Source organism: Zophobas morio, unplaced genomic scaffold (genome assembly GCF_036711695.1).
Source record: "Zophobas morio isolate AGI-343-1 ecotype UQ-CSIRO unplaced genomic scaffold, CSIRO_AGI_Zmor_V1 ptg000012l, whole genome shotgun sequence".
NCBI classification, from domain to species: Eukaryota; Metazoa; Arthropoda; class Insecta; order Coleoptera; family Tenebrionidae; genus Zophobas; species Zophobas morio.
In genome coordinates, this window is record NW_026972117.1 from 20,323,081 (window position 1) to 20,342,961 (window position 19,881).

The 19,881-nt window shown below is 35.4% G+C and overlaps 3 protein-coding genes across 3 annotated transcripts; all 3 read right to left on the minus strand.

Moving 5' to 3' along the window:
- Positions 1-3,086: 3,086 nt before the first annotated feature.
- On the minus strand, positions 3,087-4,545 carry LOC135128213 (zinc finger protein 239-like). Its single transcript, XM_064055108.1, has 2 exons — positions 3,545-4,545; positions 3,087-3,174 (listed from the first exon to the last, which is right to left on the minus strand). The coding sequence occupies exons 1-2, from the start codon at positions 4,543-4,545 to the stop codon at positions 3,087-3,089; spliced, it is 1,089 nt and encodes a 362-aa protein (XP_063911178.1).
- A 278-nt stretch (positions 4,546-4,823) lies between these two features.
- On the minus strand, positions 4,824-6,468 carry LOC135128214 (zinc finger protein OZF-like). Its single transcript, XM_064055109.1, has 3 exons — positions 6,411-6,468; positions 6,294-6,342; positions 4,824-5,946 (listed from the first exon to the last, which is right to left on the minus strand). The coding sequence occupies exons 1-3, from the start codon at positions 6,466-6,468 to the stop codon at positions 4,824-4,826; spliced, it is 1,230 nt and encodes a 409-aa protein (XP_063911179.1).
- Positions 6,469-10,093: 3,625 nt separating this feature from the next.
- On the minus strand, positions 10,094-11,233 carry LOC135128215 (zinc finger protein 239-like). Its single transcript, XM_064055111.1, has one exon. The coding sequence runs from the start codon at positions 11,231-11,233 to the stop codon at positions 10,094-10,096; it is 1,140 nt and encodes a 379-aa protein (XP_063911181.1).
- Positions 11,234-19,881: the final 8,648 nt, after the last annotated feature.

The window sequence follows — 19,881 nt, forward strand, 5'->3', positions numbered from 1 at the left end:
AGAAAAAAAACTGGACTGGGAAATTATTACAGAATGACCTACCTGCACTAGTTTCACTGAAATTATCACAGCATGTTTCACTTTTCTTACAATACCTCTTTCGTTGGCTTCAGCGGAAAGATCTTTTTCAAAATTAAAAATGCCAAAAATTTTTTTAAGAAACACAATGGGCCAATGCAGGTTATCTTCACTGAATCTCTCAATTGGAAATCAAATTGCCAGAGGCTTAGATGTGTCAAATTTTGTATCAACTTGTGTCCATTGAAAAGCAAGAAGAAAACAATTTTGAGATAAAAAAAAAAGGGAATTTTTATCTATCCTTCTAGTCTTACTTACATTATAAAGCTGAAGAGTTTGTTTGGTTGAACGCGCTAATCTCAGAAACTACTGGTTCGAATTCAAAAAATCTTTGTGTGTTGGATAGTCCATTTATCGAGGAAGGTTATAGGGTATATAGCATCACGTTATGATCAATAGGAACGGAGCAGCAATGAAAAATATCGGAAAAACGGGAAAATTATTCCTCCTTTGACAGCTTCCGTTGCTTACGCTGCTTAACCTTCAAACTACCGGGTGGGAAAAATTACACATCGTTTCAGGTGGGGTCCGTTTGGACCCCATGGCCTTATTTAGCCAAAATTAAAGAATTAATGAAAAATTTTTGCGTATCCAAATTATTTATTAACTTTAAACACAACCAAGTTAAAAAAATTACATAACAATATTAAATAAGCATTTTTCGTTACAGTTATTTGTTCCAGCATTGCTGACATTCAACAGTACGAGTAGAATGTTCTCGGCAAACAAATCTTTTGCAGGAAATGCAAAAATTTCTTGAGTTCTGTCCCTGCTACTTATATAGACAAAACAGCGTCCGCGGGACTGTACTGATATCGATTTTGATAACGTGCCATTAATAAAACAAAATTTAATTTTTTACAGTGATTACATGGTCACACTGACACCGATACTGACACCTGCAAGTCTGTATCAAAACTGCAAAACCGTCTATAAACTAGTAAAGAATAAAACAATGGATTTTGTAAGACTAAATTCTCAGAATAAGACCTGCAGGTGCAATAAAATCTTCAAAATATAGACAAAAAAATGGCAACATAAAGAACCAGGTGGGGTCCATGCGGACCCCGAGAGACTAATTTTTTTTTTGTAACAGACTGTTACACCTATACAATTGATATTTTTTGAATGCATAGCAAAAGGCCTTAATCGAAGCTACTAAAAATACAACTATCGTTAAACCAGAAATAACGGAAAAAAATTGGAAAATGTATCAATAGGGTCCATTTGGACCCCACCCGGTAGTTTGAAGGTTAAGGTTAAAATTACATAAAAATCATGTATGATGGAATCGTTCCCTTCTAAAAGTTACAAAAAAAGTCTGCGACAGCATATGTCTATCTTTTAAGGTCGACTCACTATAACCTTTTTCATGATAATGAAATTTGTTCTAAAATAATCTAATATAAAATTCTGGTGTGACAGTGTTTGTAACCAAACTCCTCCAAAACGGCTTGACCGATTTTTACGAAATTTTTTGTGTATATTCGGTAGGTCTAGTAACCTATTTTTTCTACCCCTAAGTGATAAGGGTGGCCCACCAATTTTTTTTTTTTAATTTTTTAGAAAACATTTTTTATTTTTATTTTTTTAAGATTTGGCATCAAAAAATACATATAACCCTAAATTTTCACTCTTCTACCACCATCTTCCCTTTTTTTAATAATGATATGAGTATCTTTGGTTTCATCCACAGATGCGCAATAAGGTTGCAAGATGGCTATTGAATGTAATCATTGTCGTACGATAAATTTTTATGTATAATTTATAATTTAATTTAATTATATTTATATGTATTTATTTTCATTTAATTTTTTATTTAACTACCAAAATATTCATTAGAAATGTCAACCCAACGTTTGTCGGGTCGGCTAGTGTATTTTGTTTTTTTAATTCAGTGTTTCAGGTAGAATGATTTTAATAAAACGTAAGCCCTAATTGCAATCTACTCATACTTTACTCATTATACTCGTATTTTTAAATATTTTTATTTCGCTGTTCATTAGGGGCCCCACAGTGTTGTAGAACACAGGCCCGCAGTTTGATTGTTACGCCACTGAATATTACGTTCCTTTTTTTTGAAAGTGATAAGGTGGCAATTATTGACTAGCGTTTTATCATCTTTAGGATAATTTTAAAAGACCCTTAGAATTTCAAAAGAACTGATTGACAATATTCGCGAACAAATTTACAACACTGTTAAATATTAGTATGCTACCAGTGAAAGTAAATCTTTTAATAGTGTACGACCTGTATTACATTTGTTCTTCCTCATATGCAATGCATATATTTTACTAAGTCTTCTTAAGTGTCTATGGCGAACCGGAAATTTCTTGCTTAAAATCATCCCAATATTGCGCGAGATTTCTCTTTTGTGATCATCCTACCCTTCTTCAGTTGAATTAACGGCCCAAAATCCGATGTCTAGGATTACCCTCAAATGGTTTAGCCACCAAAAACCATTTATTACTTTCCACAGCCTCGCACCATTTTATCGCACTTATCTTTTTGTCTAGACTTGCTTCCACGAGGTAGACGAAATATATTCCATGCCAGGTAGGGGCAGAGTTTACTGTCCACCCCAAATTACTTCGCTGGCAATTAATAAGCAATGTTGACATTTTCGCCCAAAGACGACTAGTTTGACCATCTTTCAAGCGAGGTCACAACCTGGCGGTAGCAAAGCCTCTATAAATAAGACTCGATCGGCGCTCTCTTAAGTCCACAATTTTCTCGTCGTTGACTTACCCGTTCGACTGACATTGTAGTGTGAGTTACCACGAGTCTAATTAACTTTGCTTGTACGCATTATTCTGCCCTCGTATGCCGCGTTATTGACCGATCATATGTAATTAATTGAAAAGTATGCAACATTTCGACCAATATCAGGTTCACTTTTTCAGGCTGATTCGGGGCCTCCGTGCCGTACAGGAAGAGTCTGTTCCCGGTATGCTTTCCTGTTTTTCCATATCCCGACCTTAATGCCGGAAACCCATCATTACGCATGGTTAGATTAATAAACTAATCCCCTTCGTCTTCCTCTGTTTTTCGCCTTCTGCTATGGTACCTTGCAATAGTGGCCTATCAATAGGCAACCTATGGAGCGATATCGCATCATTTTCTAATTTAAATAACTTACTCATTAACAGTTCGTCGGTTTGACAGGTACGATGCCACAGATCAAAATTATAAGACCCCTTTTTTACGTACGATATTTTTTTGTTTGCGTGTAACAATATAATAACAATATAACAATTTCATACAGAGAAGTTTAACACATCAACTACAGAACAGTTCTTATGTAAAAACAAAGTATACAATTTAACAGCATAACAGTCCAATATTTTTCCAATTTTCTAACTTAGTAGTTAGCAACTAGTGACCAACTTTATCGACATCCCCATAAGCTCACCTATATCACATTAGTTTCAAGTGCGATCAAAGCGACTACATATACAATAATTACTTTGGTGTACAACTTTTCATGTGTGTGTTCAAAGAGCCTCTAGAAATAAAACCTATATTACAAAATTTACAAACATAAGGTCTTTCTCCAGAATGAATCCTCTGGTGAATTTTCAGAGGAGCCCCTTGACTGAAACACTTGCCACAATATTCACACGAGTACGGTTTTTCTCCAGTATGAGTTCTTTCATGCATCACTAAATAGTCTTTTTTAGTAAAACACTTGTTACAATGACCACAAGTGTAAGGTTTTATCCCTGTATGTACTCTGTAATGTATATCCAACTTATTCTTCTGAGTAAAACCTTTTCCGCACAAGTCACACAAATGTTTCTTTTCGCTAGGTTTTACACTAATATGTTTTTCATTAAGATGTTTCTGTAAACTTTCAGCTTTACTAAATACTTTAGAACAAAAATTACACTGATTGGGACGTGGAGTTCCTTCAATTCCTACCCTATGATAACGCATTTGGTGTGTTAGCAAGTATCTTGAGTAAGTAAAGCTCTTATTACACACTACGCAAATAAACGGACGCACCCCTAGATGTTCATTATTGTGTTCTTTAAACAAAATAGCATCGTTGAAACCCTTACCACAAATCCTACATTTGTGGTAAAATTTCCGCAAATGGACAAAATTAATATGAATCAAGAGGTTAGTGCGTTTTGGTGCCTTGTAAGTGCAGTGCGGACACCTAAACATCTTATCCTCACTATGTATAGCTAGATGAATACCATAATTATACGCTTTAGAAAATTTTTCTTGGCAGATGGTACACACAAACACCTCTTCGTGTGTTTCCATGTGTTTTTCAATCTCTTCCTTCATTTGATATTCAGCTGAACAACTATTACAAATGTAAATGTCTTGTACTTGGTCGAACTTGTAGGTGTGTTTTTCGGCGGTATCTTCAGATTTATGGTTCTTACGATGAATTCGCAAAAGACGCAGGGTTAAAAAAGTTTGATGGCATTTCTTACAATACCACACTTTATCCATTTTTTTACTTTCTTCAGATTTTTGTGGCCTCTTTTTATAAGCAATTTTATTTTTTATGCGCAAGCGCGGTCTGAGTTGGCTGAAAAAGAAAACATTATTAGACAAGACAAACCAACAGCTAAAGGATGTACTAACCTGTGTATAAACCAGTTTCTAGCTTTTAGTGTAGTGTTTTTAATAAAAACATATATAGTTAACAGAATGAAAATAACATACGTTTATTACGTTATCAATAACATACAAATCAAAGTACATCAATAAATAAATCAACCAACAATTTAATCAATAATTCTACATGTTTTCAAATGCACGTTCAACGATCCTTTAGATACAAATCCGCTATTGCAAAACTGGCATATGTAAGGCTTCTCTCCTGTATGGCTCCTAATATGAATTCTCAACGGTGCTCCCTGATTGAAGCTTTTACCACAGTGTTGACACACATAGGGTTTTTCACCAGTATGGACCCTCTCATGCATAACCAAGTAATCTCTCTTAGTGAAACTTTTACTACAAAACTGACACACGTAGGGTTTAATTCCCGTATGTACTCTGTAGTGTATCTTCATTTTATCTTTAGTACCAAAACCCTTTCCACAAATGTCACACAAGTGTTTTTTGACACGTGGCGCCCCCTTATTGGCATGACTAACAGCCAGATGTTTGCTCAACGAATCGTCTCTAACGAAAATTTTCAAACATATGGCACACTGATTTTTGAGCAGCTGCCCTACGATTCCAGCTGTATGACATCGAACTTGGTGTGTATACAGGTATCGCGAGTACACAAAACTTTTGCTGCAAACCACGCATTCGAAAGGTTTAGTACCCAAATGCTCGTTTCCATGTTCTTTGTACAAAAGAGCGTCGTTGAAACCTTTGCCGCAAGTCTGGCACCAATAATAAAATTTTTTCAAGTGGAAGAAATTGATGTGGGTTAATAGGCCAGTGCGTTTCAGAGATTTATAGTTACACAACGGACACCGGAACATTTTGTCTTCATTGTGTGAGGCCAGGTGAATACCGTAGTTGTAGGCCCGTTTGAACTTCTCTGCGCAAAACGTACACGTGAAGATTTCTTCATGAGATTTTATGTGTTCTTCGATTTCTTCTTTTTGTTGGTATTCAGCAGAGCACGTATTGCAAAAGAAGATTTCTTGAGTGGGGTCAAACTTGTATGTGTGTTTTTCCCCGTAGTCTTCTGAAGGGTGGGTTTTGCGATGGGTGCCTAATAATCGTTTGGTAGGGAAGGTTTCAGAGCACTTTTTGCAGGACCATACTCTGTTTTTGTTGATTGTGCGTTTATTGCGTTTTCGAGAAATTTCATAGTCACTGTCGTCTGTACTATTTAGTTCGGGAGAATACGGTTCATCCTTTACGCGTTTATTCCTTCTCCAGCAACTGAAAAAAGAACAGTGTTAAAAAGGTAGTGGAGAATCAAAAGAAATACTAACCTGCGGGTGGATTGTACTACAAGCTAAATAGACTTGCACTCTTATGTTGGTATCACTGACTAGTGACAGTTTGTAGACACAAATAAATCACCTAATTCAACTAAGTGGGGTAAGGTTACTTTGTACAGTATCAACAGTCAGTGAGGCCAATCTAAGAACTTTCCCTTAGTAGCTGAATAGTAAAAATTTCACAAAATAGACTAGAGTACAGTAGGTATTCAAAATAAAACGGATCTTACACCTACCTCCACTGCGAGATAAAGATGAATTAATCAATTCTGTAACGTTTATTACCATAGAACACCGATAATACAAAAAATGTGGACGCGTTTCGCCAACCACCCTGGCATTAACTAGACAATAGTAATCTTAAGTGGAATTGCAGCTAAGCTAATTTATTAGCTACCCTACATCTCCCTAACTCCACAAGAGCGTAGAAGAACGAGACTAGACTGCAATCTGAATTCATTACATGATTTTTGACCGGGCTGTTTCCGGAGAGAAAGTATTAATTAAAAATAGAAATTTAAGTTAATCTGAAAATAACATCGGAAACGATATCATTACATTCCATTAAAACACAAAAAGATATTTTATAAATATATCCACATTTTTGTATACCTAACTTAGGATCTTCTGCTATCGATAATTATCGATTAAAATATACACATAATTCTACAGAACCACTAACCGTTCGAAACAGCTCCGCTGTATTTAGATGATTTGAGTTTTTTACAGCAGACGAAATAATCCGATTAGGCACTGGATTTCAATTATGTTCGTTGGTATATTTTTCAATTATTCCAAACATAGTATCATTTATAAACAAAAATGTTTGTTTTTGTGCTAGGAAGTGAAAATGGTTTATTCTATTGAACAAGACACTTTCATTGTTATTAGAATATCTGGCCGAATACCGTCAACGGATTTGTTTGAACTGACAGTGTCGACAAAAGGAAATCTCCTGGAAGACCTTCAGTATCTGAGGAAGTTGTTGATGATTTGAGACGACCTGAGCTGAATACGCAAACATCTTTGACAAGATTTCCTCAGCAGTCAGGAGTTCCTGTTGCAACATGAAATTGAACATCTTTGAAATTTTTTAAATAATTCGGCCTTGAAGATTCAAGGTGCGTGGAAGTGGTGTGGAAAAGTTTGCGTAGGTGCAGTTCGAAAAGTTTAGTCTTCTGTGGAGAAGCCCTGAAACCACCGTAAGTACCGTCTTGGGTTTCCTACCTGTCGGCGTACCGGTTTTTGAATCGCCGCCCCCGAGCGAGAAGTCGTACCACCGTCATGGTTTCTTTTTGTCGTCACAAACCGAAACCGTCATGGCGCGATTTTCAGGTTCAAGGTCGCCGCCCCCAGGTCCAGGAGGAGCCCTTCCTGGACGAAGTCGCCGTCCAGAAAAACCGTTTTGTTTAAGATTCGCCGTAAGATTTATTGTGGCAGGGAATAAACCCGATTATTATTCAAAATATTTCCAGCCGTTTTATTTTATTTTCTTATTTTCGCGAGCACTCACCACCTGAGATCCGTGTCTCCAGCTTGAGAGCAACCCCGGCGCTCCCTCTCTCGGAACGGGAGCTGACGCCCGAGCGACTGTTGCTCCTTCACCCCCAGCGGCGTGAAGGTCGCCGCATAAGCCTAGGTCGGTCAGACGTGTTTCTTATATCAGAAGCACTAATCGGCCCAGGGATTGGAACCCAGGTACGCTGCCACCACACTTTATCGGAGAGATTCCGGACCGTCCGTCCCACTGGAATTTCGTCGCAATATGAACCATTTAGGCAACCAATTATACAGTTTGTTCTGAGTCCTTGGGCATTAGTAAAATCCAAAACTGAGAGGAGGCATGTTTCCATGACCTACTTCGACCCTACAATCATTTATAGAACCCGGTATAATGAAAAAGTGACGCTTATTCAGAGGAAAGGTAAGGAGTCTGTTGACCAACAAATTGAGGCTGGCCTTTTTCTGGTATCTTTCCTATAAATACCAAATTCTAACTTATTAATTCCTATTTCTAAAAACTAGTGTATCAAGGAAAGGTAGTTTCCTGTTCTTTTGTTCTTCGTGAATGAACTTAATGCTGATCAAAAATGGTAAAAATATCATCCACATACCTTGACCATATCCGTGGAAAATATTCAAGCTTATTGTACAAATCCTTATTAAATCGGTTCATAAAAAGATCACCCATGCTAGTGGAAAATTATGTTCTTTAATGAGATGTTGTTTCAAGCCTTTTTGAACCAAAAATTCGGCTAAATAGACTAAGGTTTGTGGTATTAAGAAGCTTGGAAAAATCGAACTGACACCAAACAAAGAGTTCAAAATTATTAAAGTCATAGACGGATGTAATGGTTTCGAAATAGAGAAGACATTTCTGCCATAATACATTTTGGCAGTTCAGCAACAAAATAACTAAATAGAAAAAGTTTTCAGAGGATTCGGTATTAAGGTTGTTTGTATATTCATCTGAACAGTCTTCAAAGTCTTCTTTGATAATCTAAAGATAAAGTAGTAAATTTATTAACTAAACGGTAAAAATTGTACTCAATAATACAGAGTGTCCTTATTTGATACGATTCCTGTAAATTATTATTTTTGAAAAATGTCCTTTGTTCCTTGGAGAAATTTGTATCGGTACTAGATAGATATATTTGATGGTAAACACATTCTTTAGTTCTAACTCCGCAACCGTGCGTTTAATGTTATGCAAATCTCCGCTTATAAGCGAGAATATCTGGCCAAATACCGTGATTTGATAATTCAAGAAACATCGTTAGAGGCTCAAATTAGAAATGTAATCAACAGATTTGTTCGAATTGGCAGTGTCGACAAAGGGAAATTCTCCTGGAAGACCTTCAATACCTGAGGAAGTTGTTAATGATTTGATACTTGAGCGGAATGTTACAGAACATTTTTGAAATTAAAAAGAAAGTGAACATTTGCCTTGAACAAAATGAACATTTTCAACAAATCGCAAAAATTTGTTTCTTTTTTCTTGTAATACAGATGCGTGTGGTATTTGTCGTGAATCCTTCCGCATTTAGTAAAGTTCATATAAAGTGAAAGGCGGCAAGTTTCCATGACCTACTTCGACCTTATAATCATTTACAGAAACCCTGTATTATTTACAATGCCAACCCATATATTAAATTTCCAAGCTCTTTGGTTTCCTCGTGGTTTGAACAAATGCAAATTTTGAGTAGACCTGTAGTGAGTAGCGAGTCCACTGAAAATACCTTATTGCTAAACGAAGCTTCATCACTGCAGATAATGTTTTCAAAAAATAATTGTACTTCTTGACTTTTTTTATTAACCACTCTGTAAATTCCTTTCATTTAGAAAAATCATCTGCATTTAGATGCTGATGCTTTCTCTATTTAAACGGACTCTTTTTTACTTTAGACTGACCTCTATTTTTAAAATTATCAGTAAGTAATTTGTTTCGAACATCTCCGATACATTTTTTTTGTTCGGGTACAATTCGTTGAACCTTTGACAAGTGCGGTTCAAGCTTTCGTTGCTTTCCCAAATAACACGATCATACGAATTCGTTATTGAAATTTTCCAGAACTTCTAATACATTATTATCGTTTTGATCTAGTACAATGGTAAAGCTTAAAAAATACGAATGATTTTTTTTTACAAATGACAAACTGACAGATCAAACACTTATTTTTCAAAACAACTAGATTTGAATTATATTATGTAGTTTTTGACTTGTTTTACCAAATAAATCTTTAATTATTGATTGACTGAAAACTATGTAATGAATTCAGATCCCGGGTCTATCCAGAACTCGTCGCTCTACACCCTTGTGGAGTCAATGACGGGATAGCTAGGATATAATCTAGTCCAGTTATAATCCCACTTCAGCTTAGTACGTATCATCTAGATAATGCCAATGTGGTTGACAAAACGCGTCGACAATTTCTGTAATTTTATATTTTCAGTGTTATAGAGTAATAAAAGTTATAGAGTCTTCGTGCACCAAGCGATGAAGAAGAAGGGCCACTAATAAACGTTTCTTACATAACACGATATATTATTTCACATTACATTTATTAACAACTTAAAAAAGCAGTCTAATCGTTAATCCGGCAAACTTTTTGATGCATATTCAGAGATCCTTTAGAAATAAACCCAATGTTGCAGAACTGGCAAATATACGGCCTTTCTCCAGTATGTCCTCTCACATGTATCCTCAACGGTGCTCCTTGATTGAAGCTCTTTCCACAATACTGACACACGTACGGCTTCTCTCCTGTATGCACCCTTTCATGCATAATCAAATAATCTCTCTTAATAAAACTCTTAGTACAGAACTTGCACACGTAGGGCTTAATCCCGGTATGAACTCTGTAGTGTATCTTCATTTTGTCATTCGTGGCAAACCCTTTCCCACAAATATCGCACAGATGTCGCTTTACTCGTGGCCCTAAACTAGTGGAATGTTTGCTAGCCATGTGTCTGTCCAAAGTGTCGCTTTTGGAAAAAACTCTCAAACAAACAGAACACTGGTTTTTCAGAAGCTGTCCGACTATACCAACAGTGTGGTAACGCAGCTGATGCAGATGGAGGTACCGAGAGTACACAAAAGACTTGGTGCAAACCACACAAACAAACGGCTTGACACCTAAATGTTCGTTTTCGTGTTCTTTGAAACGAACAGCGTCGTTGAAACCTTTACCACACGTGTTACAGTAGTAGTAGAACTTGTGGTAGTGCATTCTGTTAATGTGGGTCAAAATGCAAGTTCTGCGTGGAGTGGAATAGGAGCACATTGGACACTGGTAGTTCGTGTTTTCGTTGTGTTGTTGCACATGGCATGAGAATTTATAGGGATTGCTGAATTTCATATCACAAATTTCGCAAGAGTATGTTTCGATGTGTGTTCTCATTATGTGCTTTTCTACTTCACTTTCGTGTTGGAATTCTGCCGAGCAGGTATTGCATACGTATACTTCAAGATTTTCGTCGTATTTGTAAGTCTGAATTTCTTGTTCCTGAGCTGTGTGGACCTTTTTGTGGGTCGTAAGAGCCTTACGGGTGGGGAATTTAAGAGCGCATTTTTTACAATGCCAGGTTTTGGAGCGTTTGTAAGTTGGAGCTGGGGCTATGTAGTCTTCGTCGTTTTCGTCCTTAATGTTCTTTAGTTTGCGTAGGGCATTTAGACGTTCTTGGCGTGGAGAGACTGTTGACCTACAAATAATAGATGTTAGCATAATAATTTTTATTTTAAGTGAACAATCATAAGTATTAGTGACCTTTACTGAATAAAACACATATTTCTTCATTATTTGTTTATTGATGTAACTTACAGAAATTTGAAAAATGAAACGAGTGGGTGTTGGTGTCGAGTTTTGGGTGGTACTGCTGGTCTCATTCAATGTCAACACAATCTTTAACAAATCACTTTTTGTCACCTAGATCTCTAGACTAGATCAAATATTTGGTGCTGACGGATGATAGACCTATAGTGGAGAACTCTGCAACTGTAGTTTCACAGCCAACTGTAATTGGTTTCATATTTGACAACACGGTATGTATTTATGATCGTATTCTTTAACGCCATGTATACCTATACACATCAATGTTCAATACTGTTCTGAAACGAATCTAAAAGTCATTTCTAGATAAACTGGACCCACCTAACATCTGAAACTTATTGGACTAACTTCGTAGAGCTAGAAAATAGAACCATTCTATAAAATAAACAATAGACGAAGTACTGTGAACAAAAACAGTATTATCAGTGGGTATCTTGTAAACTTTATATACACAAAATAATAAAATAAATGTGGTAAATGCCTGACAAATCCAGATATGCGAAAACTATTTGATATACATACTGGTCGAACACAGAAATGGTGGTTTTATGATTTTTGCTTTTCCAAACCCCTCGTTTGCGAAGAAAGAGCAGCTTAACTAATACCTCTTCAGAGATAAATCGGTCCTGTTTATGAGAAACGTGCCTACCAAACACAACAAAGACCCGAAGAAGCGAATGAATCACAGTTGTAAAACCACTAAATGGCCTATATGCAGCAGATAATAATCGAGTATTTTAAGTACTTGATAGCAGGTTTAATAATAAATCTAACATATACACGTAATCAAATATCGTGTAATTGTTTAAATCTGATGTTGAAGAAGGCCACGATGCCATGAAGAAACCACGCTTCAGAAAAATATTCTGACATTCATGACAGGTGCTATAGATCTGGCATAACAGTGTGTGACGTTTACTTTTGTTTTCATATGTGCAATAATACCCAAACCGAATGTCTCCCTCGATAGTATTGAGTTCCCTGAAGATGTCATTTGTAGTAAGTTGAAGAAACTAAAACTTTCTAAATCCCCTGGGCCGGACGCAATTACTGCGTCCGTTTTGGCCCACTGTGCCGAATGTCTTTCTCTACCTCTGAGTCTCTTAATGAAACAATCATTTACTTCAGGCATCTTGCCTTTTGATTGGAAGACAGCAATCGTGAGACCTATCTTTAAGAAGGGAGATAAGTTCAATCCCTGTAATTATCGGCCCATTAGTCTGACCTCCCTCATTGTTAAAACCATGGGGTCTATAATCTACGAAACTCTCATTAAGTTCCTATTGGATCAACATCTTATTCCGGAAGAACAGCACGGTTTTCTTCCCGGCAAGTCCACAATTTCGAATCTCCTTTGCTGTCTCTCAAACTGGACCCGGCATTATGATTCTGGAGTTCCAGTTGATGTTGTTTATTTGGATTATTCCAAAGCTTTCGATAGGGTTCCCAAACGCCGGCTTTTAGCCAAACTTGAAAATCTTGGAATAGCAGGGAATCTACTTCATTGGATTGGCGCCTTTTTGTCTGATCGTACGTTTAGAGTGAAGGTTGGTGACGGCCTAAGTGAGCATAGACCGGTCCTGAGTGGTGTACCTCAAGGATCGATTTTAGGTCCACTATTATTCATAGCATACACTGCTGATTTAAAAGTTATTATTCAATCACCTTTCGCCATGTATGCTGATGATATAAAGATATACAACACCAGCAACAATCAGTCTATCCTGAAAAGCGACTTGTCAGCTATCGGCGAATGGTGCTCTGTCTGGTTATTACCTCTAAACGTATGTAAATGTTCGGTTCTATATATTGGTAAAAATAACCCGCAACATACGTATACCATTGATAATTCCAAGTTAACAAAATCGGAATCACTATCGGATTTAGGGGTGTTCTTGACTTCTTGCCTATCTTGGTCTGAGCATGTTCAGCGTGTTGTAAAAAAGGCAAATTCACTGGTGTTTCTTCTCAGTAAAGTATTTGCAAAAAGTCACTTTAGCGTCGTCAGTAAATTTTATAGGACCTATATTAGACCCATCCTCGAGTTTGCTAATAGTGTCTGGGCTCCTATATTCCAAAAGGATGTGCTGCTGCTCGAGTCAGTGCAAAGAAAAGCATCAAGAATCCCGTTTGGACGTACTCGTCCAAAATACAAGGACAGATTATCTATGATGCAGCTTCCTACGCTCTCTGATCGTCGTAAGAGAGGAGATCTAATTGTTACGTTTCAAGCCTTAAAAGCTCCTCAGTCTCCTATTAAACACCTGTTTCCATTAGCACATAACAGTAGAACTAGAGGACACTGCCTAAAACTGTCCAAAGATAAATTTCAGACCACCGTTAGACAACATTTTATCGTAAACAGAATTTTCGATTCATGGAATTCTCTACCCTCCGACATTGTAATGTGTGATTCAATTTCCAGTTTCAAACGCAAATATGACGCCTACAATGTTTAAGAAATTCCTTCTCTTCCAGATTTTATCATTCTAGCCACCAATCACTTCATTAGCGCGGGCATAACAGGCAGTGCCTCTGCCCGATCGCACCAAAATAATAATAATAATAATAATAATATGAGTTCCAAGGCAGAGTTTGGTGACATTAGATGACATCATTTATTCATTCTTCTTTTTCATTTTATTATTTTTTATAAAGTACCTATACAAATTACGAAGACGTAAGTAAAGAAAGAAAAACAAATTAGGAACAAATAGAATCAACATTTAAAAAAATTTATGATTCCGGAAAAAGCCGATGTGGCTTAATCAATTTCAACTATTTTTGTAAATTTTTTGATGAAAATAAAACATCACTATATAAGCGACTCCAACGGATCGCTCTTTGTCAAACCCTACCACGGCCCAGAGTAGAAGGGACGATCGCTATTTAAGGGCTGCTCTTCGTGAGCAAAAGGCAACTTGCTTGGCAGAGCTTACGCAATCCTATCCCCTTTCCAGCAATGGATTACACTTGCAGTGACGCAATTCCGTCTACGACGAGCGAATCACACAAATAACCGCAATTACACGCTTCCCGTGACGAGAATGCAGACTGCGTAAAGTATCCGGACTCTGACGTTCATCAATCATTTGCCAAAATCACTCTTATCTTAGCAAGTACTAGCCCCACCCACCCGCCCTGTGTTTTCTTGGAAGGTCTGTCATTTGCCAAAATTAGTCTTATCTTAGCAAGTACGAGCCCAGCCTACCTCCCCTCTTCTCATTCTAACAACTAATTTTATTTCTGTTCACTATAAGATCATTCATTTCATTCAGATCGGATAGAATCAATCACTGAAAAGGAGACAGGGTGGGTGGGCGGAGCCAATTATGTTTTTCTGTCGAGTGGGAGTGGCAATTAGTAATAGAATTTAGGATATAAAAGCAGAAAAAAAGAAGAAGAGCTAATCCGTAACTTTTTTTCTTATGCTATTTGCTAAAAAACTTATTTCTTATTTTAAGCACCTGACCTGCTCTGACTTCTCTGTTGCCCCAAATAAGAAATTTTAAACATTTCTGTGAATATATAAAAACTACAAAGTGCATTTTTGGACAGTTGTATTTTCTAAAACAAAAATTAATAACAATTTTCTTTTTTATCTACAGTGAGCTATTTTAACGAAATCTGTAGTAAAAATTGTTGTTTTTCATTTAGCGATTTTGGGAAAGCGATAAGAATTTCCTAAAAAACGAAGCCGAAAATGACTTCTGGATATCGAAATCTACAAGAAAATGTCTTCAACTACTTTTCGGATATAATTGAAAAATGGTCGAAAATGTCAAAAGTGCTCCCTAAATCAGCCATATCTTATCATATACTAGAAACCGCCCACACACCATCTATTTTCTTGGAAGGTATGTCATTTGCCTAAATCAGACTTATCTTAGCAAGTACTATTTGAAAGGTGCAGATATACTTACATAAAAATAAATTGGTTGTGCTACCCCTACAACAACCTTTACACATAAAAAACACAAAAAATATTAAAATCTATGTACCGTGTGTTTGAAAAAACAAAAAGTCCACCCCTTATTTCCTCCAGTACAGCATTGTGTGATACGTTTAACGTTTGTTTGTCTCTACGACGTTGCCAAGTTGTTCCAATTTTCTGGAAATGTTTTGGCCATGGAAGGGTCCACAAAAAATCACAATAGGATAATTTTTAAAATCTACGTTACAATATTTTTTGGAATGATAGGTAAATACAGACACACGCTTTATTATGGTATAAATAAAATTGGGTTTTAATACACAGAGTGCTGATAAAAAAATGAGTTTTTCCAAACTGAACACTCTATATTTTATTGCTGCATCTTGTTCTGTTTTTTATTCTGTTCCTTTTTTGTTAAGTATTGTGTATATTTAAAGTTTATAGTTGAGATTTTTTACTTTTTAAAAGACACGCCGACATAATTAAAAAAAAAAGAATAAAAAAACAGTGTTTTATTTGAATAAACTGAAATATCGACATTTCAAATTCTAGAGTTTATTTTTTTTATAAAAACTGCATATCAAAACATTATTTACTTCATACCTGTGTTTATCTCTCCAAAAAATAGATCTTAAAAATAACATTATTGCAATTTTTTTGAGAACCCTTGCATTGCTAAAAAAGATTTAAAAAAATTAAAATAAACAATGGCTGTAAAGTCTAGGAAGAGGCTAATAAGAATATATGTATACAAATATGTAGAGCATTTTATTAAAAAAAAACATTTTGTATAGTCGAAAATAATTTTAATTCATGCTACTCAAAGAGCAGTACAACTTTAGTCTCTGACTTTTTTTCACCTCTAATGGGACTTCGAGGATCGGGCGTTTAGTGCTCATCCTGTATACACCGAAACCTATAGCATTATGTTCGAACAATTAGTGCCTCAATAGTTATGATATCAGTATAACTTTAATCTTAAAAACAATAAATACCTACTCCGTTAATCCGAACTAATTGGGACCCGGGGAAGTTCGGATTAGCAAAATCTTTAGATTAGCATGGTCTGAGAGACTTTTTTTCGCATCAGTGATGTTGGAAAAGCTGGAACAGGAGTTGATTTTCCCCCTTAGCAATTTTTGCATTAGAAGATTTTTCGAGTCTCTTGGGTTCACCGGGCAACTCAAATTTGTTTGTAAGTATATTTCAAAACCATTCTGTATGTACCTTCACACATAAGAGTGATTAACAGGGTTCGGATTAATGGGGTTCTACTGTACACGTTTTTAAAGAATTTTGAAAGTAGTTTTTTTTCAGGTTCCGTTGATTAATTTAAAATTAAAATCAACTGTATTTTCGTTGATGCTTTAGATATAAAATGGAAAAACATACGGGGGGAATAATAACTGTTAGTGTACGTAGTGTTAATTCAGGCGTAGTTACTTAAACTGTAACTTCACCTACACTAAATGCAGGGAGGATGTCCTATGGGAGATTTGAAAGTTACCTTCACGAGTCCGGTCTCTACAAATATATTAAAAATTCAAAAATTTCTTTTTCAAAAATAACGGGCATTTCAAAATTGTCGAATTTCAAAAACTATTAGAAACACGAGTATCATAGCAATAAAATATTAAACAGCCAGAAATCATACACGAGGTAAGAACCTCAAAAAAGTCAAAAATGTCTAAAAATGTCAAATATGTAAGTCAAAACAACAAAGTAGAAAATGTCAAACGAGCAGGGGCGGCTGGTCAGGGGCGGCAGGGTCGGCCACGCCGTACCAGTCATTTTAAAATACTTAGTAAGCGTTGAAATTAGAAAATAAAAAAAGAAATAAAGTTTGAATGTACGTTAGGATAGATCATATATATTAAAAATATATTTTATTATATTGTAGGTACAAAATAAAGCATTTGTTGCTAATTTTAAATGCTGATAAATACGCTTTGCCGGCGAGATTTCGGCAAGCTGTACCCAGGAATGCATTATACTCGATGTTTCGACTTCGTAGCAGCTTACGGTTTCATCGTTCTCTTTGTCTAGTACACTGTAGTAGACAAAGACCTGGCGGAACGTATGTTGTGCCAGGTCCGGCGAAATCCTCCTTCGCCGTACCCAGCAACGCGAATTTAGTTTTTAAAACGCTTAATATTTAAGATAGCTAACCAAATTACAAAACAATAACGGCTTCGATGTTCTTCAGTGCATACTATTTTTTTTTAATAATAATTGTCGATTTAATACATTTTTCTGTGTATGAATAATAAACGAAAAAAATTACATTAAATTATCTAAAATTTTATTTTTCGTACATAACTTAGCTACAACATAAATGCGCTTTTTCTGTATTTTTAGCATCTAAGCGTTTTCAGATATTTCAGAAACGAATTTAAAGTTTTAAATCATTTTAATTTTTCAATTATTCAATTAATTTATTTGACAATTTGTCATATACATTAAAAAAAAATAAATGTAAATGAAGATAGTTAACAGTTGGTACTTTTATTATTACTTTTTTTATATTTTTTAACTCCATGTCATTATTTAATTATTATTATTTAATTGTGGATGTCCGGGGTCGGCAAGCCGTATAGCCGCCGGTCGACGCGGAACTCAGTAAAAATAATGTTTTCGGTGGTTCTCAATTAATGATAAAGCAGAACAAGTAGAATTAAGGATTAATAGTATTTGGAATCAAACTGACATTGTCAATTTCCTATAAAAAATTATTTTAACAGGTCGAAACATTTGAGATGTTTTGTACATCCTGGCACGTAAAATGTCAGTGGTTAATGAGTAGCAGCCATACATTACGAAAATATATAACACCAAGGTGTAGACTCAAAATATTTGGCCGACCCGAAATTTTGACCCACCAGCCGCCACTGCAAACGAGTAACATCAATTAAGCTCAGAATGTGTTAAACACTAAATACAGTTAAAAAAAAATGTTAAATATTCTTCAACAGTATAAAGCAATCGAAAAACTTCAAAAATGTTGAAAGTATCCAATTCTAGAAAATCTTAAACACGATCTAAACATCCAAAAGCGATTAAAATATCACTAGTTTAGTCCAAAATCGACAACAGTGGTGACTAGAGAGCGGATTTTATGAAATTTGCATATCCGTTATTTTTTGCATATATGTCTTGATATTTAATATGTGAACGAATCATGCTAATTAAAAATGAATACAGCTATAAAAAAATTGCATATTTGCATATATTTGCCTTCTGCTGCATATTTCACCAAACGGGTGCATATTTTGCATTTTTATCAATTTTTGTACTAATTTGAAAAAAAAATGATCGTCATTCTATCGGAATTTATCTAGAAAGACGAAATTTTATCAATCATGTTGCAAATATTGCCCTGAGCTTCAAATAATTAGGAAAGGTGTGGGTTTTATGGTAGTTTGAAAACACCACTGGGTGTTAAGCCTTCCTTACAGGTAAATTCGCGCCCTAATTACTTTTGGAAATACCGTTCATTCCCAAAATTTTTGTTCGTTGGTTAAGTGGTGGTCGAAGGGACGTTATACTATTATTTTTCATCGTGAGTTTGTATTGAAAGCATTTAAAGGGATACAGGTGAATCAATATGTCGAAGATAACTCAAATTAATTTATGGATTAAACCTTTTCCCGAACTTATTCTTCAAGAACGAACTGTGTTTTGTCGCGCCTGCCCTAAACCGGTAAGTATTTTTACATCTGTAGACGTAGTACGCAGTTTTTCTATTTGCAAATACTTATACTTACTTTAGAATCACCGGAAAAACTTTTTGTTAGAATATTTCGAAAAAAATAAATTGTTACCAAAATAGTAATTAAATAGTGGATTACTGCTATTTTTTAATTTGTTCTATTTAGATTTATTTTTTAGTATAAGAATATTATCTTTAAAAACGTGATTTATGTGTTAGATGTAATTAAACACTTTGCAATGTGATTTATGTATTTTTTGTAATAAACCGTAAGCTCGGGAACCCTGTTTTTGTATTTTATAAATAAATTTAGTTCGCTTTTTTTTAATTTTTGGAGCATATGCATTTGCATATCTCTGCATATATTAAGAAAGTTACTGCATATTTGCATAAATTTGGTGCATATCATATGATCATATTTCTCAAAATTTTGGTGCATATTTTCCGCTCTCTAGTGGTGACAATGTAAAAAAAGCCAACATTCCTAAATTTCTAAAACGTCGCTAAATAACTATGTAAACAACATTTAGCAATTTCATGCTAAAGGTTACCAAGTCAGTGGAACTCGCTGTTTTCAGGTTCTTATTGAAAGGAATACTTTTTGAAAGAAATTTTTTTTTGAATATTTTCGAACTATTTTTACTTATCAATTTCATATATAAAAGTTAGCCTTATCATAGCATTTCCTTGTTTCGAAGTTTTATAATCGTATTAATACACTTTACAAACAATATTTGTTTTTTTCAATTTGTTGCCCACTGTTAGCAGCGCACCTTATACTTACTCCTTTTACAGCACCATACATATTGTGACACCAAGGTCCCTGTATGTTTGGATACAAATCTAAAGAGATAAAAAATTCTTAACAAAATATTTATTGTTCATTCTCTACAATTGGCA